The 17,970-nt window shown below is 36.3% G+C and overlaps 1 protein-coding gene across 1 annotated transcript in view; it reads right to left on the reverse strand.

The window, feature by feature from the left end:
* Nucleotides 1-5,402: 5,402 nt before the first annotated feature.
* LOC113059183 (R-spondin-1-like) overlaps nucleotides 5,403-17,970 on the reverse strand; it is an 18,029-nt gene continuing 5,461 nt past the window's right edge. The window contains exons 3-5 of the mRNA XM_026227484.1: nucleotides 15,261-15,401; nucleotides 13,194-13,403; nucleotides 5,403-7,248 (exon numbers count right to left, since the gene is read on the reverse strand). Of these exons, the coding sequence (XP_026083269.1) occupies nucleotides 7,142-7,248; nucleotides 13,194-13,403; nucleotides 15,261-15,401 (458 nt within the window). The 3' untranslated portion in view covers nucleotides 5,403-7,141. The remainder of the gene's footprint in view (nucleotides 7,249-13,193; nucleotides 13,404-15,260; nucleotides 15,402-17,970) is intronic.

Here is a 17,970-nt window from a genome sequence, read left to right on the forward strand (position 1 = left end):
CATTTTCCAATTTTCCAATTTTGCCAATAAAACCTTTTTTTTTTTTTAATCAGTGTACTATAGAAACATGGAAAATAATCTACAAATACTGAAGCAGCAAACCAATAAAAGACCTATAAAAAAGCTGATAGCGAACAACGCCCTCTGTTGATCAAAATATTTGTTTCTGCATGTTCATTGTTAAATTTATATCATTAATGCATCTTTGTGGTTTGACTGTTATTTTTTATCTCATTCAAGGTGAAAATAAATAAATAAATCTCAATATTAATACAATGATTGGAAACTTGAGATAATTATCGTGCTGCTGATATAGCCTATAGCCAAATTAATTTGTCCTAAATTTTAAATTGTAAAGTTGTACGAACAAAATTGTGACTTTTCTAGGGACCTCAAGTAAATTGGCTGTAAATATAAATTGGGTGCCCTGTTTTCGCAGTTTCCTTAAACAATGCTCCCATGCAAGATGGTATTTGATTTAAGTTCCCCTCGAATTTACATAAATAGTTCATCATCACATTAATTGTGGATATGTTCCAATAAGCTTAACAGTCAGACACTGTCAGCATACTTATTTCACTTCAGAATAGTATGTCTATTTTATTTACTTGTTGTTATTTACTTGTTAATCTGGTTGATACTTGGTACATTTTATATTATTAAAAAGGTAGATTCGTACCGTAAAAATTCTAACCTTATAAACAGGTAAAGCCAAATAAATCTAAATAATTATAATAATTAAACCGCAAAATAATATAAAACTGTGTTCAAGAAACACCCCTAATGCTGAAGTACAACAACCAGATGGCAGCACCTTCCTATTATTGTCAAAACTTAAGACACTCGTCACAATCAAACGGTAGGCCTACCGTGCGTTTTCCAATGCTTTTTTAAAATGCCTTTATCTGCAATATAGGCTAATGCTAAAAAGTAATGAAGTCGCCTGAAAAAATGTATTTACAACTGGACTTCACATTTTAGGCTAAGCCTAGCCTACTACTTGGATTGGTGGCTTGAAAAACAAAATCTGTGATTACCTGAATTAATGTAAGTTATTTAATTACCTCGTTGATATTAGCTGACCTATGATTGAGCAAACAATTGTACTCTAAACAATTGGGCCATTATTTGTGTTAGGGTCATTTCAATATAATATAGGAAGAATGTAATTATTTTAACAAGAAAAACATGCATCTTTATCGGTCTTAGGTTGATAAATAATAATAGCTAATAATAAAAAAATAAAATAAAGCGACAAGAATAATGCTTTAGCTAATACGAGCAAAAAAGAGAGTGCCTTAACTGTGAATCAAACGCTGCTCCGATGGGTGGAAGCAGATGTTTTGGAGTTCCCAGGCAAGTCAGGCACAGTTCTTGGCTGCAGTGCTCTCATCCTGACACGCACAGGAGTTTTATACGCTGTCTGCACCTGCTGACCGGGGGCTGTTTCTGTTAGTGTGGATGCCCATCATCTCAAAAGCTTGCGCGCGTATGAATCAGCCAGTGATTATAAAACAAAGGTTTCGTCATTATAATGTTTGAATGCTTCCATTTGGAATGTAATGAATTGTGCTGTAGGCTATTTATTCTGTAATATATAGCATGCATGTTTGAGTCTCATAAAACTGGGGTTCCAGCGGGTCAGATATCTCCTGCACTGGCACAACGCCTCACTGGTAGACACCGCAGACACGGTGCCAGCTTATAAATCCCACCACCCACACTCCATCACGCGCTGTTCCAGAGGCACCCCTTAACATCCCATTCTGGCCCCCATTTTCCCTGGCCTCAGATCTCGATCCATACGGGAGAGGTTGTGTTTCAGAGCAGGAGAGAAGAAAACGTGGCGCGGTTTTCTCTATGGGGAATCCCTGAGTTCATGCAAGGAGAGCTGGACTCGGTTATGATTTGAAAGACAGAAATTGGGTAATTGGTAATAACAGTGGGAAAGCACGTGGCTTATATGCAGAGAGTAGGCTATATGACATGCGGGAGACTCGTGGCCTCATTTACCCCGGTGGAGTCCGTGAGCTGAGAGGGAGGAGTTCTGTGACTAAGCACAAATGCTCGTCACTCACGAGGTGAAATATTCAGACGAGGGGATATGCATAATGTTTTTCATATCTTGAAGTTTTCATTATACATAATAATGGTTTGTTAATGTACGGAGCTCCTAAAGGGGAAAGGGGGAAAAATTAGATGGGCATTCTTTCGCAAAACATTAGAGATCTCCACAAGAGAAATTAGCTAGCTCGCGAAATGTTTGTGATTTGACTTGTGCGAATAAAGTAGGCCGACGTATTTTTGCAAATGAACGCTAAGTAGCTATCTCAAGAGAGAGCGCAATACATTTGCAAGGGAACGCTATCTTGGGAGAACATTTTTTTGTGATAGACCACAAACATCATACACAAACAGATTTTCAACCAGAGTCTCAACTGTGAACACAGGAAATCTCTCAAAATTTTGCTAGACATCAGAATAAGCATGGCGGACGAACTGCAAGAAGAATTGCAATGATAGTGTTTGGAATGATTTTCACAGATAAATCAGGGAAAAGAAAAAGAAAATAATTTGGGTGAAGTCGTGGAGACGGCGGGAACATGATCTGTACAAGAGTGAGAGGTGAGCAATGGTCATGACTGCTTCCATCTTCCATCATCTCGCTTTCTGATTGGATATTGTTTCGTTGCACGTGATAATGTCCAGAGCGTTCACGCCTTTGTCCTTGGGGTTCCCACAGACATCGGGATTTCTGATCGGAAATTTTACGATTCGCAATAGGGGCGGCTCCGACGTTCTTCAGATCAGGTTCGGACACTCACCTCACACCAAGGGAAAATCTGAAAAAATAATCTGTAGAACCATCTAGATAATCGGGACATAATTATCTTTTGGTGTGTACCCAGCACGTTCCTTGTCCGAGAAACATTATATTCACTCGCAAAACTTTAATAAATAATTTGAAGAGGGAGAAAAAACTAATTTAAATGCATTTGCGTTTACTCGCAAAACGTTTGTGATAGAAATAATTTAAGTGAAGTGAAAGTGACATTCAGCCAAGTATGGTGACCCATACTCAGAATTTGTGCTCTGCATTTAACCCTTCCGAAGTGCACACACACAGAGCAGTGAACAGACATACACACTGTGAACACACACCCAGAGCAGCCATTCATGCTGCAGCACCCGGGGAGCAGTTGGGGGTTGCTCAAGGGCACCTAAGTCATGGTATTGAAGGTGGAGAGAGAACTGTACGTGCACTCCCCCCACCCACAATTCCTGCCGGCCCGGGACTCGAACTCACAACTTTTCGATTGGGAGTCCAACTCTCTAACCATTAGGCCACAACTTCCCTGGTAAGGATGAAAAACAGTAATTCAGTTGGCCGTTTACCAGAAAACAAAAAATTGTGTGAAGTATGAAGGGATTTTTCACCGTTATCAGATTTGCATTGTAGTCATTTCTCTCGCACTTTAATGCCCTTTGAATGGGACACTCCTTTTGAACTGGAATCATGGCGGAATATCCTGTGATGCCCTCAAAAGTCAAAAATTACTAAAATGATAAAAAACTATATATAGAAATATATATATATATATATATATATATATATATATATATATATATATATATATATATATATATATATATATATATATATATATATTACATTTTCTGAAGAGAAATTAGGAAATGCTTGCGATCTGCAAGTGCATCAAAGATGATGCTAAAGTGCATCCCTGTCCTGCTCAAATACAACAGAGATATTATGATTCTCCAAAAACAAAAACTTTATTCATACAAACTTATTTCAGTCAACACTCAATTACTACAAAGTAAGTGCAAAATACTACATCCCAACACACATGACACAATGATGCACTGTCTCTCTCAGTATCTAGTTGACATGAATGTGCATGAACTGTGGTAGGTTATAACTTTTGTGTCCTTGGTTAAAACAAGATGTTCATGCATTGAGTAGTTGGTGCCCTTATGTAATCAATGAAATTGTAGTGTGCGTCATGGCAGACATGGCGCACTGGTGTGTTCATTGCGCAGACTCGTTGGCATGATTGAGAGCAAAGGAGAGGTCACTGGCATACAGCAGGATGTGGCAAAGTAAAAAACAAACAAACAAAAAAAACCTCGTACTTTAGCTAAAATAGCTCATTGTGGCAAAAAAAATTTTTTAAATAAATAAAAAAGGTTGCAGCTACAATGAGAAAGTAGCTAAATTTGGTGATAAAATCCCCTAAATTGGCAACACTGGCCCCCCCTTCTGTAACGAGAAAGACTGTTTTGGTTAGAGAGTGCGAGCCTGTTTAAGCTCCTCCCCCTGGAGATGACACATTATTTTTTAAGCCCCTGCCCAGGCACTAACCACCATACATTCTGAACCACAATTGCTATCCTCTTTAAATGTGAATATTGTACCTTCCCGCCCAAAAAACGTCTCCTCTATTGTCGAGACTCACGCTGCCTTCACATTGGCAGTTGAAATCCGCCCCGTAATACGCAATACTCCCCCAGTGGACGTCGTACTACACCGCTGAAAAGCATCGGAAAGCTTCAGAAGCGAGTGGAACAAAAATGGCAGAGAGATTAAAATGATTGATATTGTCTGTATCTGAATGTGCATGTCAGGTCAGCTAAATGTGATATAGTGGTATATAGGGCTGCAACAACCCTGCACTTGAGCGAGAGAGTCCAAGTTTGTCTGAGAGCGGGGAACACGATATTTAATTATTAATTGTAATTGTATTAACTGCCCTTATAATGTTAGAAAATCATGAAAATAAAAAAATGACATGACAACTTATCGTTATAAAGTCATTATTTATTTTATTAAAAGTTATGAATTCAGGTTTGTTTATCAGTACCATAGCAACGCCAACATCCGCTGGAATTTTCGGAAAGGAACCATCTGTAGCCTTTCGCAAGAGTTCGGACGGTTCCTATCCGAAAATTCCAGCGGAAGATCACCAGTGAAACACCGCTATAATTTTATATTTTGTTTATTTTTTCATGTTTATTGTGATTTCTATACTCAACTGTTGTTTATTTGAGCAAGATTGAATCTTTCTAAGAGTTTCTTGATTATATTTTATCTTATTCGCAGAATGCTTTTGTATGTCACTTCCTGCTTTGTCATTCACATGAAGAGATGGAACGTTGTAATTAATCATCGCAAAATTAAAAGGAGTTTTTCTCTATAATTGTAAATCATCTGATCAAGAATCTTCAAGATATAATCCTCTCTTAGCACACAAGCAGGCAAAAGTGGTATGTGGATGTATTTTCTGTTTATTTACGAGTTTTATGTGACGTGTGTTTTACATGTAACTGTCACACTTTTTACTTCAGAGAATATTTCTGAGTGTTGGTTTATTTTTGAAATTTCATCTATGTTAGGCCATATCCCATGGCTACTAAAATCCATATCCATATCTGCAATATAGATAGATAGATAGATAGATAGATAGATAGATAGATAGTTAAGAGATATGACAACTAGCCCCAGTCTTCCATACAAATATGCATTAAATACACAGACAAAAAACATTTATATAAACTGCAACCAAATGTTTATTTAGATGTTTATTTACCTTGTAGACTTTTATAGAAATAGATATATAATAACAATATGTATTGCGTCAAGATTAACAGAAGCTGACATTTTCAGTGTCATAATTCTCATTTTAAGGGTGTATATTGTGAATACCCACTGATCTGTGCTGCATTTCCCAAAAGCATCATAAGCCTAAGTAGATCATAGAAACCATTAGCACCAGTGGTTCTACGATCTACTTCTGCTTTTGGAAAATGCAGCCCTGGTCAACAGGCTATAGAAAACAGACTATGAAAAGTGTTACTGGGTGCTACATGTAAATAACTGTATGATGTACAGCATTACTTCCTCAGATATTGATACTGTATGTTGCAAAGCATTATGATTGATTGTGATATATTGAATATATTGGAACTATGATATCGGAGCAATAAAAAACATACAAAGCATATAATCAACGCAGTTTAAGTGTTATGCTGGTTTAGTTCCTCAATGGCTTGGTCACAAGAAGTGTAGTTTAGACTTCTGTTGACCTCTCTCTTCCCCTCGCCTCACAACATAAAGGTGCACATAAGAACACAGATCCAAAAACACATCTGACACACACGCACACACAGACACAATCTTTCATACACATACGTCAGCACTGTACATTCCTCATATTATTGCTGCCTTCTGAGCAGAAAATACTGTATTTATTTCCCCCTAATCAGCAAGACTTTTATTTGACATAGACCATTAAAACAAGTAAAGCCGCATATGAGTTCTTATAATATCTCTAGGTATATAATAACACTTTTTGCATATTTGTATACTTTCATGATCATTAAAGTTCTTCTTTCTCCATATTCTCTCTGTAAACCACAATAACAGTTCCAGTGCCTTCTTTTGTTAAAAACAACAGAAAAAAACTAAACAAACCACATAAAAAAAAAAAAAAACTTTTCACTCTGAGACTCACATGCAGACTCTAGACTGTTTGCTACCTGTCACGAACAATCTAACTCTGGAGAAAAAGAATGCAATTACAGCTAGATTAGGAGAACCACAAGAGATTTGAATGTATTTTAGATGTTCTTTAAACAGTGTTAGGATAGTGGGCCTCATTTGAAATGTCGTCTATAATTTAGAAACCTTCCTGATAGGTCTAAGGAGGAACATATGGAACATTTTGTCAACCACAAACAATGTTGTTTCCTTTGGGTAGGCTTACAAAAGACAACTCTGTACACGCACAGTGCACAGTGCAGTCTTTCTGGGTGCTTCCAAATAGCATGAGACTAACCAACCTAGCTCCTTGGTTCCCTCAAACTTTACTCAAATTTACACAGTTCGTTATTCAGTACAGCAATCCTCCAGTTCTCATTGAGCATGTTTTACGTGTAGCAGCATTATTACTTTTTTTTTTTTTTTTTTTTTGCTTTAATTTTTATATTGTCACAATCAAAAAGTGTTTGTCTTCAGCAAACGAAGATGGACCAGGCATTCTCCTTTCTTAGGCCCACCTGACACCACCATAAGATTAGGTCACCATGCTCGTTGTAATGGTGGGAACAGTGGTGGACTGGTTCAGGGTCTTTTTTTCTTGTTGCCACCTTTGCCACTTTCCTTGGAATCTTGTCCGCGGTTCTTGCCATTTTTTTCTCCACGGTTTTGTGGATTCTTCCTATTTTCTCCTGAATAAAAGAAAGCCCAAGATGTATTATTGTCTTGTTTTTAAGTAAAAAATGACATAAATATAAGTATGCAAATATACTTGAAACAAAACCATACATATTTTTTCACAAGATTTATACTTCTGACACCTTTTTCTTTTTTTATTGTTTTCGGAATAAACCTAAAATACCACATTTTATGAAATTTATATATTTTTAATTTAATAACTTAATTTAATATATACAATTATTCTTTAATACATGTATTTTTGTATTTCAAGTTTATTACATATATAATAGTAAAACGTAGCTAAAAAACGTTTAATGTAAAGGATTGATAAAAATATATATTTTTTCTAAAGCTGTGAACATTTAAGCATATATACAACTGTACAAAAATGTATGCATAAACGTTATGATTATAAATGCTTATTCAGTCATGCTGAACTGTAGTATTGTCCAATAATCAGCATTGAAAAATGGGCTGGTTTGTTTCCCATCAACCTCACTTGCACTACTACAAGGGGGAGTCAGGGCCTCCAGACTGACTGATATTTGTTATGAAGTTAGTGTTGTGAGTCTCAGTGTTCCCTGGAAACCAAAGTCAACACTCATTTTGTGCTGGAGAGCATTCACTCTGCACTTGATAACATAAGCCACACACACAGCCGCTCTGTGGCTCCTGAAATTGGCTCTCTGCTCATCTCATGGCCCTGATATTATACCACAAACTGTTGCATTTGTTTCTACATAAAATGCGTAATTAAAATTAGAATGAAAATGACCCAAACAAATATTTGTTTAATAAAACCTTTGATTGTTAGTAAGTTATTTAAAAAGCAGTTTCACTTTACAGATTTTTGATTTGAAATGGCATCATCGTAAACACTTTCTTTGGCAAACATTAAAGAGTTTAACAACTCTTCTTTAGCAAACATTAAAGAGTTGAAGGGACTCGAATGTAATAACAAGCAATAATTAGCATTCCCTTAGTTTATTTAACAGATCTACCAAGGCCTGTAAAGCACAAACAGCAGTTCAGTCTGCAATATATAAAGCCTATATATGTCAGAGATATATATGATGTTATTTGCAATTGTTACATTGAAGTGTCAACATCTAAATATTTCTGCAATATTACAAGAGAAAGTGTTCTGTTTTACTGTTTTTCCGCTTCAGGAACTGTTCAGGATTATTTTTGGGAGGGCTTTTGCTTCTACACAACAGATCAGTAAACAGTATGTCAATATTATAATGATATGTTACTTGACACAATATGGCCAAATATTTAGTTAGTTTTGCTCCACTAACGAAAATGGTTTCAAACAAAGCCACAGTAGAGCCGCTGCGCATTTCAGAGTAACACACAGTAGTGGTGTTTTGTTTATAAATGAGTAACTGTTTTTGAGCAAATTGGTTGAGCGAATAAGTCAATGACTCGTTTAGGAAGACACTTGCTTATTTTGTTCCTAAACAAATCAGAAGCATGTTTTGAACAAGTCGACTGGATGAATGATTCAGTGACTAACTCATAAAGACATTTGTATGTTTTGTACAACAATGAATCCGTATGTTTTGAACAAATCAGCTAAATGAATGATTCAACGACTCACTCGTTGACTAAATCCCCTTATGAAGGGCAATTTGGAGTGAGAACAATCATGGCTGCCATACTGAAAGGTCGTTCCAAACCAAAGTGCTCAAAACTGGCAAATTTAAAAGGCCCTACGGAATGAAAGACTTTGCTTCCATGATTCTTTGCACAGGTTTAATTGTGCGATGGCGCCTCCTTTATTGGCTTGGCAAAATGACGCAAACTGCCTTCCAAACAAATGAGGGGAATTTCAAAGGGATTAGGGTCCAAGAAACTGGGATGAGCTCTTCAGAATGGAACGCAGTGAGTCACTTGTTTGCTTCCTGACTGAATCAGTGTTTTGAACAAATCATTTGAATTAATGATTCACTGACTCACTCATCACTCATAAATTCACTTGCTGTTAGCATCCACAGGCCCGGCTGCAGGATGAAATGACTTAGGTGGCATGTGAAATTGTTAAGGGGGCTTAACTTTATTATACCATCAATGATTAATACACACTGAGATCTCGCTTTGCAACGACAGATTTTTAAATACAGCGCTCCCTAAAACAGTCCATATGCAACTGCAGGAAACCAGAGACTAGCAAATGTTAAACAGTGTAATGATGATTTTTCAAGAGGACAGTTATTTTAGAACGTTCCCCCTTAATGTTTCCATGGCAACGCGTCATATTTGTCACGTGAAACACCGCAGCCACAATAATAACACTGTATAACAGATGTAGGCTATCCTTCATTTCGTTTTTTCCTTTTTTATTCGAAATATTCACAAACTTACTTACCATGTCATCAACTATCCTATATTCCGATTCTCAAATATGTGTAAGTGAGTGTGTTTGGTCGTTTAAAAAACTTTATAACAATAGAGTAAACTTTATAGGTAGCCTACTTCAACTGTGTTTATCCAACCCATATGAAAAACACACGTCGGCAAATTATATATGGATAGATTGTATTTGCTGCTTTCACACACTCCAAATGGAGGCTTTTGTTTTACCAGTGCTTATGTGTAGCCTATTTAAATGTATGAAATCTAAAATAAACATTATGAGGTTGAAAACACTGCATAGTTGTGATTATAACAGCGTTGAGCTCGTCCGTATCTGGCACAGCGCCAACCAACGCGAAAGACGTTTGAATCTGGCAGTAATGTCACGAGTCACAACACTGAACATTCTAATTCCCATGGGGATAAGGTTAAATTATTATTTAACTCAAAAGGTTGAACATTTTATTTTTAACTCTGAATACAAAAATGAAACAGAGGAGGCACAAGTGGATCCACATGGAGACTTGTTAGCTTTGATAAAGCAGTTAAGAGTACTTGGGGAGGATCCATTTATTTATGACAGCAATAATTACAGCGCCGCTCAATCCAACCTAAACACCATCGCCTGACAAAGGCAATCAAGCATTTAGCGTATTCAGGTTTCATGCAAAGACATTTATTAAGCTACAGGAAAGAGAAGAGAAAGTGTTTGGGGGGAGGGGGGCTTGGCAAAATCAACACAAAGCGTGAGATCTGTAGACCAGTAAATCACCGCTGTTATACAAGCTCTCCCCCCTGTGATTTTTTTACAGCAGCACTGTCAGCCAATTCCTGCAGATGCATTCACAGCCTTGCTAATTTAGCAAGAGGTGCAAATTTACACACTGAGAAAAAAAGAGGGCAATAGGGTCATGCAACCCATAACCTATGAGTTTTTTGAGGCGCCGGAGTAATTTTTTTGCCCTAAGAAGTAAGATCTGCTTTGCTTTTCAGGGAAAAAACATGTTTTGACTCGAGCCAGCACATAACTGATCCTATCTTACATGGTTTTGGGAAAGCTTGATATTATGAGACTGAGCTACAAACAAATGACTTTACATGTGTCCAGGACTATTAGTTCACCATAGCGCGCTCTCTCTCTCTCTCTCTCTCTCTCTCTCTCTCTCTATCCAAAAGCTTTTCCGACAAGTAGACTCTCTAAGTTTAGAAATTTGGCAGGCGACACAGCACTTTTATGGGGCAGTTTATAATATTTCACTGTTAATTATTCTTATGGACCCCAGGTGGAAATTCTTTCCACAAATACGGGCGTCATGCAGAGCAAATTTGCCTCTCATTTCTCAAACGGCACCTGACAAAGCAAAAGAATGGAGCTTAATTAATTCTCCTGAACGAAGGATAGTGAGCATTTGATCTAATGAGGCTGTTCGCACAGAATAATATGTAATTTCCAGGAAAGCACTGTGTTCTCAGTGTGAATACAACTGAGAGCTCTAGAAAGTATAATCAGGTGTTTACAGTATTTTAAGAAATACTCAAAATGTGATATTACAATTAGCTTACGATTAACCTTGTAACTTCATAAACTGACAAAAATTTGAATTTGGTGTCCACATACATGATTACATTAAAGAAGATCTCTGGTTTGAAAAAAGACTATGAGTGAAAGCCATCAAAATTACACAAACACTTTTGATTAGGATTGATTTCAGAATTGGCAATGACACTGAAAGTTCTGCTGCAAGTTATTCAGTTGTAAATTTCATGAAACAGAAATGAAAATAATGCTTAAAGGTCCTTGATTAGTTCTCAAATCTTGTTCACCAGCAGACATCAAAACTTTTTTCAACAAATAAAGGTTCCAAAAATAATAAAAATAAATAAACAGACATTCTTGTATGCATGCAAATTATAATAACTATGTATCATACTTTTATGTGCTTTTTAAGATTAACAGTTTATGGTCATCTTTTTAATCAGGTTTAGAGCAGCACAAAGTTTTTATTTCGGGCAAATGATTCCTTGCATATTACTTCTGCATTCATTCTGCATGTGTTCCTGTAGCTCAAATGGTAGAGCATTGCGTTATCAAGCTGAAGGTTGATGGCCCGATTCCAGGGGAATACATGATAGCTAAAAATTGATAGCCTGAATGCACTGTAAGTCACTTTGGATAAGAGCGTTTGCTAAATGCGTATATTTAAATTTAAATTTAAATTTAATTTTGAGGTGAGGTGAGGTGGTGAGGTGAAGTGACATTCAGCCAAGTATGGTGACCCATACTCAGAATTTGTGCTCTGCATTTAACCCATCCGAAATGCACACACACAGAGCAGTGAACACACACACACTGTGAGCACACACCCGGAGCAGTGGGCAGCCATTTATGCTGCGGCGCCCGGGGAGCAGTTGGGGGTTCGATGCCTTGCTCAAGGGCACCTAAGTCGTGGTATTGAAGGTGGAGAGAGAGCTTAGAGAGCTTTGCATACTTTAAGAGCCTTTTTTATTTCTATGGCTCTTTTAATGGGAACAAAGTATACTGAAATTTTTTATTTAAATTCAGCTTAACTTGAATAATAAAAAGTTACTTAAACTATTAACTATATTATAATGAATAGTATTATCAATAGACAATCAAAAATATAATACTGAATTATTTTATTTTTTTGAAAGTATGCTCCCCAAGGCTAAAGTTATATGATATATCTGATATAATATTACAATATAAATTAACTGTTTGCTATTTTATCTTAAACTGTAATTTATTACTGCTATGGGAAAGCTGAAAGCGGTCGTTCTACTTAATTTATTTACTTGTTTATTTGGAAACCTTGAAATTTTTTAATTGTTGATGAATAGAAAGCTCAGAATAACAGCATTTATTTTAAATAGATTTAAATAGATTTATATATATATATATATATATATATATATATATATATATATATATACACACAATGTAAAAGTCTTTAGTGTAACTTGTTATTTTAATGCATCTTTGCTGAGTAAAAGTAACATTTCTTTCAAAAGAAAAAAAAATCGAATTGACCCGAAACTTTTGAATGGTGATGTAACCAATGAGCTGAGACTTCTTATTTGGGCCATTAAAAGCTTTTTTTTTTTGTTCATGCAAACTGAGAATGGTAGAGAGAAACAACATATTCAGACTTTTACAAGGTCCACTACAGGTCCACTAACGTTCTTTACCTGCTCAAGAGCCCAAAAAGAAACATTAACCTCAATTTCCAGTAAGTTAAAGCAACAAACAAAAAGTGGCCCTCAGATCCGCAGCAAGCAAAGAAAAGATTACAAACCATATGGGCTTCTGTGTATTTACTGGGAACAATCAAGAAGTTATTTACACCGTATTATGTCAAAAACCATAAATAAACTAAATCAAATTAGTTCCAGGAGACTATTTACATGTTTTTCAGAGTGGGCAAAAAAAGATAAATGATCAATAAATCAACAAATCTGTAATTTGCAAACACGTATATTGAAGTTGGATAACAGATTTCACACATTTTATTCAGCACAAGTATTTTCCCATCCATCTACTTTCCAATATTTCTGTGCATTTATTCTTTCTGTGAATTACCTTTGCAAGGGATCTTTTTCTGCACGGTACATCTTTGGTTCTGTGTCTCTGGGACGCAGCCCGAGGGCGGAGCAGCCCCTGTGGAAGTGCCAGGATTTGGAAGCTGTAAGGGCTCCCTGGTACGGCTCTGGTTACCCTTTTTAAAGCCACATGTTTTGTTCTTCTTCATGCAAGGGCCCCATGGACTCCATTCACTTAGATCACATTGGACTGCAACACAGACAAAGAAAAAACAACAGAATAACCAATGTTTTACACTCTAAAAAATTATTCAGGAGACCTGTTACACAACTTAAATAAATGCGTGGTTGCAAGTTAAAAATTCTAATTTAACCATTTATTTAAATCTTTTAACCTTTGTTTATTTTGTTGCGTTCAGTTAACATAATCATGTTGATCAATACATTACCTTAATATCGTGTGTAATTTAAACTCAAATTTCTGTGTTAATTGAATTTGTTTAAAAATTAAGTTGCAGTAGCTCAATAAAATGTCTTGTTAACTTTGGAATTCTTAACTTCTGGAAAAGTAGAGTAAATGTTGACAATAAGTCATTCTATGTGTTTTTTAGTAAAGGGGAAAAAACTATTAGTGTTTAACGCTGTTGTGTTTGACATTTGAAAGAGTTTCTGTTATGTTGAAGTTTTTTTGGTTACCATTTTGCCGAAGAGTAGACCACAGGTAAACAAACTGTACATTGACTCAATGATTCAGACAAATAATATCTTACTTGTTCATTAAATATGCATGCTAAATAAATAACATTTAGCATGTGCTATGAAATTATGTGGATTTGAACTGAAGCCCACAAATCCTTTAGTACTTTAGAGTAATCAGCTTAAAAATATGTGCTTATGTTACAATTTATTATTAAATTCTTCTATCTCAATATAGTTTTTTGGTTTAACATAATTTCTTTAGAAGCTTTCATAACTTCTTTTAGTGTGTAGAATGAATGACGGGGGCTCTGAAGAAAAATTGAAGAAACTTCATTAGGAAACCCCAAATAATTCACAGCGGAGTTTCAGACTGCAAATATCCAGCATCACTCAAATTTTCCAATTACATTTAGCTAAAAAGCAGAGCATTTGTTATGAGGTAGGCTCAAGGTAATGACAAGCTGTCAGGCTGTAGACTTTTAATTGCATTGAACAGTTTCAAGTGTTTTTCAAGTCTTTCCTAAGTATCCGATTTTTTCAGTTTAGGAAGGTCAAAGGGAACTCATCTCTGCTAAAAACAATCACAGACTGAAAAATGCACATAACAAAGGGGTGGACTGACCCATTGATACAGATGAGGCATCATAAGCTTTGTGAAAAATGTCACATTGGAAGTCACGGCTCTTCATTTAAATGCCAAACAGCCTGGAGGAACCAGCGCCGCCATTGCGTGCAATGCTATTAGTGATGTGTTTGCTTGCTTCTGACAGAAATATTTTCAAAAGAAATCACTAAAAACCCTTATCATCCAACAGGCCTTGTGCCAACGTTCCTCTCAACAGCGATTGAGAAACCACAGGAAAAAAGGAAAACAGAATTTGGAGAAATGCAAAACAAGGTCTTCAAGAACTTTTATCTTTTCATCAGTATACAACCATATCAATATAGAAGTCATTCTTTGACAGAAATACCATGTGCCCAAAACATCTGATGACATACACTAAACAAAAAAATCTTATATACTGGATATATACAATATAAAACCAGATTAGATAAAATATAATATTATTACTTTCAGAATAAATAAATGGTAAAGTTCTATTTTTATTTTACATTAACAATTTGTTTTTCATTCTTACAAATTTTGTCAAGCATGCAGTAACAGCATAACATACCCATGATTAAGTATGAAGAAGAAAACTGCTGTTCAGGTTTGCTGGCAAAATGTTTACAATATTTACAAATCAGTTTTAAATGGCATAGACACTCATTTTTCTGACTGAAAAAGACACATAACCATTAAAAACTTATGAAATGCGGTTGTACAACATACTAGAACTGAATCAACCTTATATAAGTTCTCTGTCAACGAAAGTTTGTAAACCCCTGGTGTGTGCAGCGCACTCACCTACACACTCCATGGTACCGTTGACGGTGAATCCTTCAGGACAGCTGGTGAAACACCGCCCTCTGTGTGAGTACAGCCCCTCCTTACATTTTGTGCAAAAGTTTCGGCTAAAACAAGCCTCACAGTTTTCTATTTTACATTCTGTAATAAAGAAAGACAATAACAGTTACATTTTTTATAATTCTGCTTATTTTGTCGTTGAACAAGTGGACCACCGTCTGGTGACTTATATATGGCTTCCTCACACCTCTGTCTCATTAAAAGCCTGCTGTCTTTGATCAAACATACAAACTGCCACAAATTGGAGGAAATTGTGGAGTTTGGCAGAATGAAAACCAGACTCCTACCAAATGAAACAGAATTCACTTCCCAACCCATAACCCCTTCACAATTTTCATCATTATCTCATTCTGATAAACAAGGGATCTAGTTCTTAAATGTCCATCTCAGTCTTTTCCTTTGGTGCTTTAAAACCCGAAAGAATTTTCAGTTAGGTCCAAAAGTCTAAAACCTGATTATCATGTCATCCAGATTGATCAAAGACTATTCAAAGTACTTCAGTTGAAGCATGAGTAAGTGTTCCTCTTTTTAAAGAGCCAGTAAGATGAAAATTCTAAGCTTCCTATCACTGTTTATAAGTCCTGTACATTAGGTTTAAATCCATCCAAGGTTAAAAAACATTGTCATTTTGTCAAAATATCATTTTAAAATTACCTCAATTCTCAAATGTGTTCTGATTGGTCAACTAACATGCAAGCAGATTGGATTGGTTGTTCGCACACACCTCCACGGTAAACTATGCGTTAGCTTCTGTTTGGGGTGAATTATGTCTTATTCCTTTCACCGCGAAGCAAACAGTAAAATAAAAAACTTGAACAGTCTCGCTGCTTTTTCTTCTGTGTGTGCGTATTCAAGCCGCGCGCTTCAGTTTGAATCTGAATAGCGCGTTCAGTGCGGGGGCGTGGTCACATATAATGAAGGGAGACATGAAAAACAGACATCGCGTTGTTTTCATATGGATTACTTTATCGCAGAATATCTGTTAGCAGCACTTGTCTCTTCGTTGAGTATTCACGGAGTTACACTTCATTTTAATGACGTGTTTGTACATGACGATCAGCGCAGACAGGCTGCAGACAGCACACATACTGATAAGACGCTCGGGAGAAAACAAACACATAACTTCATAATCATACTTCGCGTTGTGATTCGGAGATGCTAGTTGTTCTAAATAAAGTTGGTAAGAACCATCTTTTATGGCCAAACGCTTTGAAAATCACGCTTTACTCACCGAGATTAGAAAAGCAGTCATCAGTGAAATGTTGTGAACACAATAAAAGGGATTTGTTGTACTGCTCTGGTATTGTGGTAAAAATTAATTTTAGCCATTTGTTCCTCTGATCTTCATTAGTTGGCAGTGAAAATAAAACAAACTTGCCTTTACAATTAAAAACACACTGTCTCCTCGACATGATGCTATCACACCAACCAGAGCGTCTGTGTGGGGGGGTGGGGCAGCTCAGAGTTCCGTTGCTCCCCAGACGGTAGGCGGAGATTATTATGCAAAGTGTTCCTAGTGACGTACATAGAGATGGGCAAAAGATTTGAAATCTATAACAACTTGTTTCAGCGATTCAGAGTCGACTCCTTACTTTAGAAGCCAATAACTTTAGAAATCGAGTACTTTTTGGTTTAATTATTTGCACATTGTTTACACTGATGGACAGCTACATCATACACTGTAATACAGGTAATTTTTGATTTCCCATCTGTGTGGGTCTTTAAGTCATATTTCACAGGTATCTCAGATTTCGCTAAGTCCTGGCCAAAAGCAGAAGAGGACCTAACAGTATACTTGATCTGTGTTTTTTGTTATAACCTCTGCTCTCAATTACTACTTTAAATGCCTGACAACTAAATTAGTAATGTTTGGAGCAAATTCTTTTGCACTCAGGCATTTACAAATGTACCCTTAATGCAAGACAAATGTTGTTAACAAGACATCATGGGGATCTGGAGACAAAACAAATGCACGCAGCTAATTGAATAATTGCAATGGGGCAGCCACTCTGAGGGCTAAAAGAAAGGAAGCGTTCGCATGCACAGCCATCTTCAAAACAAGAACACTCAAAATGAAAAAAAAAATGAAAAAAAAAACGAACACGTCAAGGAGAAATGTTGACAATAACGTCTTGTGACGTACGAAGCAATTTGGAGTCGACACCTGTGGATACTACGTATTTGGGTCTCAATGTGTGGGTCATAAAATACTTAAACTAACAAGCGGACAGCTGCATGTGGTATTTCAAAGCAAGTGTAAAGTATACAGTCAAGAAATGATGAATTAAAGGCTCCAGAGGGTTGTGAAATAAAAACTGCTCGGCTAATTTCTCACTTCCCTTGATGCTAACATTTAAATTTAAGGTTATCTAGAATGAAAGTTTAAATCAGAACCATCTGAGAGGTATTAGGTGGAGTGATGCAAGAGTGTATCTTGGTAACAAAAGTATTTTCTTCCTATAACAAAATATAATGACTCCAAGCTGTAGTTCACACTAATTGGCTTTCAAAACATGCTTGAAAAGAGAGCAGGACGTTCAATTTACAACTGGAAAAGCTCTGGTAGGTTGAAGTTAGAAAAGACTTAAATAAAGCTATAATTTCCTCCCAAAACAGGAGTAAAGAGGTACCACTGATCAATTTACGAGAG

The sequence above is a fragment of the Carassius auratus genome, chromosome 41, assembly GCF_003368295.1.
Source record: "Carassius auratus strain Wakin chromosome 41, ASM336829v1, whole genome shotgun sequence".
NCBI classification, from domain to species: Eukaryota; Metazoa; Chordata; class Actinopteri; order Cypriniformes; family Cyprinidae; genus Carassius; species Carassius auratus.